Here is a 12,080-nt window from a genome sequence, read left to right on the forward strand (position 1 = left end):
CTTGGCAGAATGGGATTCCATTGGGTCATCTAACATAGCCCCAAGCTGCAGAGGAATTCTGGACATGAGAGACTTGAAGATCTGGGCTTGTTCTTGATCTTTTGACTATTTCTTCTGTGGATTGACTTCATTTGCTTAGACTGACTTTCTCTGTTGCTTTTCAGTTGCTCAGTTGTGTCTGACTCTTTGCGACTCCATGGACTGCAGCACGCCAGGCTTCCCTGACCTTCCCTGTAAGCAGCCTTAACATAGGGAAAGGACCATACCCATTAGGACCATGTCCTTCTGAATGTAACAGCAACTCACACACAGTAAGGTAGGTAAATAGAGGTTTTCTTTTTCTGACATAACAAGAATTATGAAGGTGAGCAGACTCAGGCTGGTGCAGATCCTTGAGATGTTCTCAAAGAATCAAGGTCCTCCTAAGTACTACTCCACTATTCTGAGCAGGCTGAAGACATCACTCTGTGCGACTTTCCAGTAGAAGGGACAGGAGTGAGGGCAAAAGCCACTTGTCACTAAGTGTGACCCCTTTCATCAGGACAATAATTTTCCAGAAGCCCCATACAGCAGATTTCCATTTATATCACACTGGCCACATACGGTAGACAAGAACATTTGTGGTTCCAGGAGAGTATGAGGAGAGGAAGATTTTCAACTGGGAACATTCCCATGCTAAAAAAAAAAAGTAAGACTTTGTTCATAAGGTAAAAGGGGGGAAATAAACATTGGTAGACAACTTGTTTGCCAACTGGAAAAATGCTATAAAGGGCTGTGAATTAGTTCTCTTGAGCCCCACGCCCATCCCTGTGGCCAGAAGAGTGAGAGATCACAGCCCCAGCTAGAACCACAGGCAGGTTAGGAGAAGATTCCAGCATACGAAGAGCTACAGCTGCCAGATGAAAGGAAGGGGTACACAGCAAAGAAAACAATAGATATGGGAGAGTCCAAATTGCAGAAAGTATTGGTGGCTCAGATGGTAAAGAATCTGCCTGAAATGCGGGAGACTTTGTTTAGACCCCTGGGTCAGGAAGACCCCCTGGAGAAGGGAAGGCCTACCCACTCCAGTATTTTTGGCTGGATAATTCCACAGACAGAGGAGCCTGGTGGGCTATAGTCCATGGGGTCATGAAGAGTCAGACATGACTGAGTGATTAACAAACACTTTAACATAACTATAATACATGTAACATATATATTATTTTGAATATTATTAATAATAATATTGAATAATAGAATACATATACAAAAATTTGCTCAATATTGAAAGTGCTGATCATAGTCATGAATTTTGAAAAATACCAAACATTTTCTCTAATGAAGTGCACCAACATACCCCAAAGCCATAGGGAAACCTATAGCAAAAAATATATATAAAAATGTTACCCAAAATATTAAATATATGAGATCGCATACCCATTTGTCAGGTGCATTATTTTATGGCCTACGGGTGAGTAATAGGTCAGTGCTAGGTATCTGCTGCCCTTATCCAGTGATATTATCTTCAATCATATTAATTAAATTAATATGACCTGCACTAATGAAAACTGCAAAAACCTATTTTGGTTTCTCCCAACACATACATTTTGATAATTTAGTCCTGTCAGGCTTGTGTGCCTCTCAGCACCAGACTCAATGCTCATAATATCAGGGTAATTTTAAGCATTTTCTACACAAAACCAACAAAGAAAATGACTCGTGAACTAAATTTCATTTCGGTTGAGCAGCAAACCAGATCGAGAATTAGAGATTCATGATGACTTTAGTGATGCTTCTGGTTTTATCCATCCGTCTCTCTTCCTTAACATATATTCTTATTTGACATGTTTTCTAAATGATTAGCCACCTGAGAAAATATTTAAATGACCAAATCATAAGGTAAGAAATTTATGGCTTAAATTACATTAAACAAATTCAATATGTTATGCATATGGAAATCAGAAGCATTCAGATTATATTTTTGCCATTAAAATGTGCCTTAAAAATATTTAGTTTCTGTTTTCCAACAGTCTGATTTTCTTTTTGCCTGCTCATCTGATGGCAGATTCTCAGAGTAACCAAGCGAAAACAAATGACTTAGTCCTTGGTTCAGAGAAATAATGGGTTACTAGCATAATTAATTTTATGTTTAATTACTGTAGAATGAAACAATTCAACAATATCCAATCAATCCTTAGAATGACAGAACAGAAGGTCAGCAGTTGCTAAGTCAATTGTTTTGAAAGAGAAATTTATGTCAGGTTCTCTTTTATGTGCTATGGAAAGAAATTGGATAAAAGTGGTCAAGCAAACATTAATTAATTGTATAAATGTAATCTGGTTGTCATGCTAAATCATACAGGCAGGGGATACAGTTCTCAGAATGGTGGGCATGCATCAATTGCAAATTTCAGTGACAAGTCCAACCCCACCCCATTGCCCAGTCACACACAGTCAAAAGCCTTGGAGTCAAATATTAACATCTCTAGCATTATTTTCCTAGTCTGCACTGACAGTTCGTAGAAAGGAGTTGATGGTTCTAGTCCATTTCCTTCCACACCAACCCCCAACACTGGGAGCTGAGACTAACTGAACTCCCCACTCCTGCTGCCCCCCACCACCACCCGGTGCAACTCCTCTGACTGTCCTACTAACAGCAAGAAACTATTTCACAAAAGAGTTTTTTTTTTTTCTCTTTTTCTGGTCCTAGCACTGATCACATTTGGGAGCTCATGTAGACAAAAAGGGGGATTCCTGGGTGGTGCTAGTGGTAAAGAACCAGCCTGCCAATGCAGCAGACATAAGAGATGCCAGTTTTATCCCTGTGTCAGGAAGATCCCTTGGAGAAGGGGATGGCAACCCACTCTAGTATTCTTGCCTGGAGAATCTTATGGAACAGAGGAGGCTGGCGGGCTACAGTTCATAGCGTTGCAAAGAGTTGGACACAGCTGAAGCGACTTAGCATGCACACATTATAGACAATAAGACTAGAGGATATAGAAGGTGGTCCACACATCACTTTTTTAAATTTTTAAAAATTCATTTTCCAAGATTTCCTCCTAACTATTGCTTTCCCCAGCATTTAAAGGTATTTAGATACTCTGCCTACGTGACTCAGGAAACCCCAACTTTCCCTCTGCCATATCTAAGGTATCCGTATCAGCATGACTGTATCCTTACCTCAGGACCACCCCTTCTGCCTCTATTATAATGCTTTTGGGAGATGACCACAACATCCTATTTTATTTTTTTCTCAGTGGTTTCCTTCTGAAACTATAGTATGAAGTAGCCTTTTCTCTGCAAGCTATGGTTTTTCCAGTAGTCATGTATGGATGTGAGAGTTGGACTATAAAGAAAGTTGAGCACCGAAGAATTGATGCTTTTGAACTGTGGTGTTGGAGAAGACTTGAGAGTCTCTTGGACTGCAAGGAGATCCAACCAATCCATCCTAAAGGAAATCAGTCCTGAATATTCATTAGAAGGACTGATGCTGAAGCTGAAACTCCAATACTTGGGCCACCTGATGCGAAGAACCAATTCATTGGCAAAGACCCTGATGGTGGAAAAGATTGAAGGCAGGAGGAGAAGGGGACAACAGAGGATGAGATGGTTGGATGACATCACCAATGCAATGGACATGAGTTTGAGCAGGCTCCGGAAGTTGGTGATGGACAGGGAAGCCTGGTGTGCTGAAGTCCATGGGGTCACAAAGAGTCAGACATGACTGAGCGACTGACCTTAACTGAAAGATGAAGAAGAATTTGTGGCCGTTTAATTAATGGGGCAGGGGAAAATGAGGGAACAGGCTCCTTCATGGAGATTAAAATCAGAAAGTTACAAAAATTTCCCTTGTGTCCATCCTAATGAGGTGGATGAACCTAGGGTCTATTATATGGAGTAAAGTAAGTCAGAAAGAGAAAGACAAATATTGCATATTAATGCATGTGTATGGATTCTAGAGGGATGGTACTGATGTACCTACTTGAGGGGCAGCAATGGAGACAACAGACATAGAGAACAGACTTGTGGACACAGTGGAGGAAGGAGAGGGTGGGACGAATTGAGAGAATAGCATGGAAACATACATTATCGTATGTAAAATAGATAGGAAGGTAGAATTTGCTCTGTAACACTAGGAGTTCAACCCAGTGCTCTGTGACAACCTAGAGGGGTGAGATGGAGAGGGGAGTGGGAGGGGGGTTCAGGAGGGAGGGGACATGTGTATACCTGTGGCTGATTCATGTTGATATATGGCAGAAACTAACACAATATTGTAAAACAATTATCTTCCAATAAAATAAAATTAAAAAATCCCCCTTGGGGAAGTTGAATTGAAGGGGCATGAGGGAGGCAACAGGACAAAGTGAAGCAGTGAACGTTCTGATGTTTGAGCCCGATACTGCCTGCAGGTACATTCAGTTTGTGAAAATTCACTAGCTGACCTTATAATTTATGTATTTTTTTTTTCTGTTTGTAGGTAGATTTTAAGAAAAAGTACTCAAAAATAAAAAGTAAAGCCTCTGCCATACAGGCCTTGGTGTCCAGGAGTCTGGGACAAAATGTTTCTCTAAGAGGATCTTGGATTCATTATAGAAAATTATCCGGGTGCCTCCAGTTTTTCAGGAATCAGTTAAGGTTCTCTGCACATGCTGAGATGACATTTCAGAACTGCAGCCCCACTCAATCAGGTTGACTTGCGCCATGAGTGAAATTTGCCTATTGGTTCATGATAGTAGCAATGTAGTCTTTTGAAGCTGTATCTTCAACACAGGACTTCTACTTGGGAGGCCAGAATAACCCTAAGTTACATGAAAGCTGTACACTGTTACCAGACCTGGGCATGTACCTGGAAGGCTCTATGGACCAGGACAGGTGGGGAGCCCTCATGACAACACACATCTTCCATCTTCTATAACAGCACTGTCATCCAGGGTCCAAAATCTCCCATGATGCTGAAACAGTTGTTTTCCCTGGGTTACCACGTGTTTTCCAATAGAAGAATTCAGCTAGTTTTCACCTTCTTAAATACAAAGAAACACTGTGATTACAAGTTTAGTATCTTCAGAATAATCAGTGAATTTGTCCTTCCAGTATTGATTGTTTTCAGTAGCAAAAGGTTTGTCTATAGAAACCTGCCTCTCAGAGTGAGTGGATACCAGGCTGACATCCACATTGCCTGGGCTTTGAAAGCATTATTTATGGTAGTAGAAATGGTAGATGCTCTAAATGAAAAGTTGATACCCTCTAAATAAGTTCAACCAAAACCAGAAATAGAAATGCAGGAGCTGACTAGGTTAAAACCAGTCAATTATATTCCTCAAAAAGGCACTTGATAAGTCAGCCACTAATATTTCTGAGTAAATCTAATTTAATGTTTGTTGATTTATCCAAAGATAAACCATCCTTTCCCTGGAGGAGGTCATGGCAACCCATTCCAGTATTCTTGCCTGGAGAATCCCATGGACAGAAGAGTCTGATGGGCTAAGGTCCATAGGGTCACAAAGAGTCAGACTCGGCTGAAGCGACAAACCATCCTTTGTATGATAAGGTCTTTGGGACCACGTGTCTAATTTCTCAACCATAACACTGCTCATAAAAATACGTCCCTTTGCTATAAATTCTCATAGATGGTATATATAGTATGGCATATTATATTGTTCAGCGTTATATTTCATGGAAAGTAAGAAACCATCCACTATAAGAAGCACAATTACTTTATATAATATCACTAAGAAAGGAAAAATACTAATTTAAAATTTTCGTGCTCTGTGTTTCAAGATACAGCTTTATTTCAAATATTAAAAGGTGAAAATATGTCTTAGATGTGATAAAATATGTCTTTTTCTACTACATTTTCTCCACTTTTTTTCTACTATGGAGGAAAAATATTCTAGTTAATTTTAAAATTCAATAACAATTACCAGTGGACAAAGATTTGGTGGGGGGGTTGTTTTTTTAAATATATTAAATTGAACATAAGCCTTTTTATTATTTAATATGAAAAAGGATAATATTGTTTTGCTACTTTGAAAATAAAGTTACTGTCTTCTACCAAGTGAACATAAAAGGTCACAATTCCCCTCTTCTATTTTCTGCAATAGTTTTTGCACTGCAGATGAAAATATGATATAAAATAGAGTGTGTAGAATCCATACAAACTGTAACTTACAAAACACACACTTCTGTGTTTAAGTACAACTCTAAAGCAATTCTATAGCCACTTTACAAAGGCTTAGATACATGTTATTATACATGAGAAGTGCATTTGTGACACTGAATTCAATCGCATTCCCTTAAACTTGATCTTTGAATGTCCATGGCAGAAATAAAATCATTTGCCCTAGTGATAGTGTTCCCTGAAATTAATTTTCCTTTCCACTTTTAATTTAACACATTTTGCTCTCAAGAAAATAAGTAAAAGTCTAAGTTAGAAGAAAACTCAATTATCTGAAACTTGTAATTCATTCTAAATATGAAAAGCTCTGCTTTAAGCAGAAAAGTTCATGATTCCTTTCCCTTTTTGTGTAGGGCTAGAATGAATCCTCTAGATTGGGATTTTAATCCTACAATGATTTTGAAACCTTAGAATAAAACATATATCTCTATGAGACTGAATTTTTTTTAATCAGTAATACTATTTCCCCATGTCCACCAATTTAAATATAGTAAAGGGAAATAGACTGAAATACATTAGGGAAAAAGAAAAATGACCACTAAGATAGATTACATACTTTGTAAGTAGAATCCACTAGAAATACTTTGGTATAAAGCATTTCTAACAGTTTATCGATAGCCCTTTCAGATCATTGTGGATCAAAGCTTTCATTTTTACTGGTAAAATTCTGCATAATTTTATATATAAAATTAAAATTCTATATATTTTATAATTTTACTGGTAAAATTCTGAATAAATACTTAACAACCAAATGCAAAGTATAAATTTTGATTCAATTCTGCATTTTAAAAAGATAGCTTAAAATACATTTTGGAGACAGTTGGGAGAACTGGAATATAAACTATATATTAGATTATATTTTTGCATTGTCCATTTTCTTAGTTGTGTGTTAATGATGTTTTAGTTATATGGGAGGATGCTCTGATCATCACAGGATACAAGCTGAAGCATTTTAGGAGTGAAGAGTCATAATATCTGAATTTACTCTAAAATAATACAAAGGCATATATACACACAGAGTGCACAAAGGTGACAAAATATGAACAATTAGCTGAATCTAGGTAAAAGGTGTACAGATATTCATGGGGCTGTGTTTTCTACTTTTCTATAGGCTTGAAAGTTTTTTTCAAAATAAAAAGTTGGAGGGGATATTGCATAAATTCATGGAAAGGCTCTTCATCTGAACAACATTGAATACATGCATTTTTTTTGCTCTTTCCCTCCATTTTGATAGTTGATGTTAGTATGTGCTTCTCTGATGCCCCAATAAAATACTTCTGGAAGAATGGCAGGTGAGCAGGCCTTGTTTTAAGTTTATTAACTGACAGCCTACTTAAAAGAAAATGTTACCTCGGCCTGTTGTAGAGCCATGATTGTCAGCTCACATGGTCAATATGTCATGTAGGGTACACTTCATTAAGGAGTGAATTACTTCGCTTGTAATGTGAGCTAAACGAACGTCAATGTCAGGTTGTATAAATCATAGATTAAAATGTATCACTAAGTGCAATCAGATAAGCAGCAGCACCATTTGCCCTCCAAAAACAACCCCAAATCGGGGCTTACTTTATACAAGTGGCAGATAGAAAGTCTCTTTTGCACCACAAAGAAACAATTCTGTGGCCATTGAAAGGACTGCTGGGTTAGGTGTAATATTTACATGTTTTGTTGTCACTTTTTCATAGCTGGCAAGATTGAAAATTAAAATTTTTCCAAGGGTACATTAGCTAAGAGAGTAAACTGTCCAGGTTAACATCCCATCTAATGATAAGGGAAACAACCATAACCCCCTGCAAAGGGTCAATCCTAGGAAGCATGTTATTTTGGCAAGATCCCTCCCATGTCCTATGTATTATCAAAAGGCAAATTTACTGTCAAAGATGCTTTCCGAAGATAAGGCCCAAGAAACATGAAACACATCTAATTGTAACACACTTATCCTCGATCAAGTCAATGCATCTCTGTCTCGGTTGTTCTAAACAAGGCAAATGGATTCGATACCACGTTAGTACCGCATCGATATCGATTTGTACCATCAATACCTGGTACTAATCAGGTACCCAGTGACCGTGTTAATGGTTTTGAACATGGGACGAGGTTTGGTAAAGTGGACAGAGGGTTAACTCCAGCATCAGATAGGAGGTGACTTTCCACCCCGTGCTGCCAATTTCTGTCTGCATAAGTTTGAGCAGGTCAGTTGTTATTCCTCAAGTTCAGTTCCTTCATCTCTGAAATAGGTATAACAATGCCCACCTCTCTGGATTTTACCATGATTAGAAACAAGATATGAAAAACAACTTGGAGGGGCCTGACACTTGTTGAGTACACAAAAAGGGGGAATTGCCAATTGTATAATAGCAGTCCATTTTATTTTTAAAGATCTGAATGGTTTTTGATTGAGCAGATTACACTGGTTTAGAGTGAACCATTCAATACATATAGTAATGAGTTTGAAATATTTATTAAGGCATATTACGTACAACGCCAAGTGAGGTAGAAATTTGGCCAATTACTGTGGCATTTCATCACAGCTCAAGGAAGATCTGAATTTTCTGACTAAAAGGAATGTCAGGTAACAGTCAAATACCTACATCATTTCCTGTCCTGTACCTCTCTCTAAGCGAGAGCTCCAAATTTTGGTTGAAGAGGATCAGCTGCTTTGCACTTCTCAGGAATCCAGCGTGGGAAAGGAACCCCAACAGTGATTTCCAGAGAAGGGGATCAATTTAGCCCTGAGTTCCAAGAAGTGTTCCCAACCAGAACATTTCTAGAGGGACTTACTTAGAAATTTACTAGGCTAGAATTTTTGTTCACCCTACTTGTGGAATCCTGTCCTACATCCATAGCAGTTCACTATGAAATGACTTTTTCCCAAAGAAAATATAAGCAAAACTAAAACAAATTGAATCTTCTAGAATACCAGGACTAAAACTGCCTTTTTCATGCTGAGATGCACCCCAATATCTGGTCTATCTGTAGACATGCAGAAATTTTTTTTTTAATTTTTATGCAATTTTCAAAGGTTAAACTCCATTTATAGGTGTTAGGAAATACTGGGCTATGTTCCGCACATTATACAATACATCCTTATAGCTTATCTTACACCCAATAGTTTGTAACTCCCACCCACACCCTTATTCTGCCCCCCACACACATGGGTAACCACAAGTTTGTTCTCTGGATCTGAGTCTGCTTCTTTTCTGTTATATTCACGAGTTTCTTGTACTTTTTAAGATTCACCATGTAAGTGATATCATGCAGTATTTGTCTTTCTCTGTCTGACTTATTTCACTGAGCATAATCCCCTCCAAGTCCATCCATGTTGCTGCAAATGGCAAGTTTCCATTCTCTTTTATGGCTGAGCAGTATTCCATTTTACATATACCTATATATCACATCTTCTTTACCTATCTGTCTGTTGATAGATACATAAGTTGTTTCCATATCTTGGCAATCGTAAATAATGCTTCTAGAAACATTGAGGTGCATGTATCTTTTTGAATTAATGTTTTTGGGTGGTTTTTTTTTTTTTTTTTTTTTTTGATATATACCCAGGAATGGAACTGCTGGGTTCTACAGTAATTCTATTTTTAGGTTTTTTTGGGAAACCTTCATACTGTTTTCCATAATGACTGCACAAATTTACATTCCCACCAACAGTGTACAAGGTGGAAATAATATTTTTGAAATGTGATTTTGCTCTCGTGGCAGAGGGATAAGATTGGGTAGAAAGACAATGTCCGGGGCTGGACATATGGCAAGTGCTCAGTCTGTAAACAGAGAAGGAAACTGTGCCATAGTACTTTCCTTCCACAAGCCAACAGAGAAAAAAAAATAGTAATTATCATCCAACAAATGAAAAGCTATCTAAAGAGCGTCATTTAGAAAAGCACCCTGGCCATGCAAGTTTACATTTTCAATGTTAATGTAAACTATCCTTAAGCTGGCTGAAAGGTCAGGACAGCAGCTAATAAAATCAGCAGCTGAATTTAAAATAAAGAAATGTCCTTCCACTGCAGAGGGAATTTTTAGCTTGTCCTCTCCTTTGGTCACAGTCTGCATGCGAATTTCTTTAGATTTTTCAAAAGTGAAAGTTGGAGTAAATAAGATGTGAATATTGGAGGCTGAGATCTGCTAGATGTGTTTTTTAAACAGCTCTTTAGATGGGCGAATACGGCAGCTTGATTAAGAGATGCATACCTTGATCATCTGTCATCTGCATGTCTTTAAGCCCTGAGGGGTAGTTTGTGCCAGAACCGGAAAGAAGTATGCCCCAAGAGACTGAGGACAGCACTACCTGGTAATCAAAAAAGAGAAATGAACACGGCATTGAAGAGACTTAAAGAGGCGGGCACAAAACTCATTTGTTTATCCCCTAATATAAACTTCCTCCCAGATCTCGTTCATTTCTGCTATCCTTCTCCTTAGCTGGAAAAGAAATTGCATCATTTCTCTTCCTCTGCCTTTACATCTCCATTTTCATAGGGTGCCCCTTTGCATCCTCACGCATGCTGGATGTCAGCATTACCCACAGCTCTGGACCAGCCCAGAGAGAGGGGGAGGGGATCCCTAGTTCAGAATGGCTTTTGTAGATTTTCAGGGAACAAACCTTAGGAATCCAGAAACCCAGGAAAGGAGAATGCAGATGGGACTGGACAGAGTTTGAGAGGTTTGTTGCTCTCAGCTACAGAAGGCCCTGACCCAAATCCAGCTCCTGCCACCGCATCCCAGACTGGGACAAGTCTGAAATAGCTCAGCAAACCACACTCATTCATTCTCTAGTATGGCTGTTCACAATGGGCTTATGCACATTGTACTTTGCTGCATTTCCTCTTTGGAAATTGGCTAAAATACTTTTGTTTTGTATTGTGTATTTTACATTTGGTTGAGTAAATTTTTTTCCACCCCAGCACATCATGTTACTTATCTCAGTGTAATAACACAGTAGTCTTAATAACACTTAATCAATGAATAAATTATAGAATCCTTTGGGGAAAAAAAGAGTTACAGCAGCATTTATTTAAAATCCTGTGTTCCACATCATTAATTAGGTTGACATAATACCACCTATTTGTTTGAGAAGGTAAACCTGCCTTCTAAGAACAATTCATTGACACATAAATTTTGAAATCTAAGAGCACCCCTCCTCCAAACTTCATTTCTTAACCAAAATCTATAATTTGGCAACGGGTGAAAATGACTGAATGTCAGAAATCTAATAATATAGAGAATAAAAACCAATTATCATCTTACTGCAATGAACAATTTTTATTTATTTATTATAAAATGTTTTAATATATAAAAACATATGAATAACAATATAGAATACCTTTGGGGTCACCATCCAGCAATTAAATACCTGGACTTCCCTTGTGCTCCGGTTGTTAAGATTCTGCCTTCCAATGCAGGGTGCAGGTTCCATCCTTGGTGGGGAAATTAAGATCCCATATACCACACAGTGTTGGGGAAATGCCCTGCCCCAAAATTAACTACTATAAGCATAATTGTAGTTCCTTGTGGTCCCCTCCCAGATGTATTCCTCTCCAAACCCCCACCAGAGGGAACCCTGATTCTGAATTTGGAGGTTATCATCCAGAAGCATATTTTTAAACTGCCATAATATGTAAATTTCTCTAGATGACATACAGGATCATTTTGCATATTTAAAATTTTTGCATAAATAATGCCATATTGTACATATATAATTTGCAGGTTTTTTAACTCCATACTTTTTTTGGATACAAAATGACTATGTTTTACTAAGTGTTGTTCTAGCTTATTCATGTTTTATTTTCACATATTATTCTACCACAGGAACATACCACAGTACCCACTGAAAGCCTGATATTCAAGAGAAGAAAGAATCAATGTCATGGGGAAGGAAAGAACAGTCAGATAAAACCAGTCCTCTAACTACACACATCAT

The 12,080-nt window shown here is 38.0% G+C and overlaps 1 protein-coding gene across 3 annotated transcripts in view; it reads right to left on the reverse strand.

The window, feature by feature from the left end:
* Positions 1–12,080, reverse strand: part of LOC122703381 — a 227,991-nt gene that overhangs the window by 156,291 nt on the left and 59,620 nt on the right. The window contains exons 3-4 of one of the 3 annotated variants that reach the window (XM_043917638.1): positions 11,514–11,628; positions 10,355–10,451 (exon numbers count right to left, since the gene is read on the reverse strand). The exons of 1 other annotated variant lie outside the window; for it this stretch is intronic. In XM_043917638.1, the coding sequence (XP_043773573.1) occupies positions 10,355–10,451; positions 11,514–11,576 (160 nt within the window). In that variant the 5' untranslated portion in view covers positions 11,577–11,628. The remainder of the gene's footprint in view (positions 1–10,354; positions 10,452–11,513; positions 11,629–12,080) is intronic. One more of the 3 variants, XM_043917639.1, reaches the window with a different exon arrangement.

This window comes from Cervus elaphus, chromosome 11 (assembly GCF_910594005.1).
Source record: "Cervus elaphus chromosome 11, mCerEla1.1, whole genome shotgun sequence".
In the NCBI taxonomy this organism is placed as follows: Eukaryota; Metazoa; Chordata; class Mammalia; order Artiodactyla; family Cervidae; genus Cervus; species Cervus elaphus.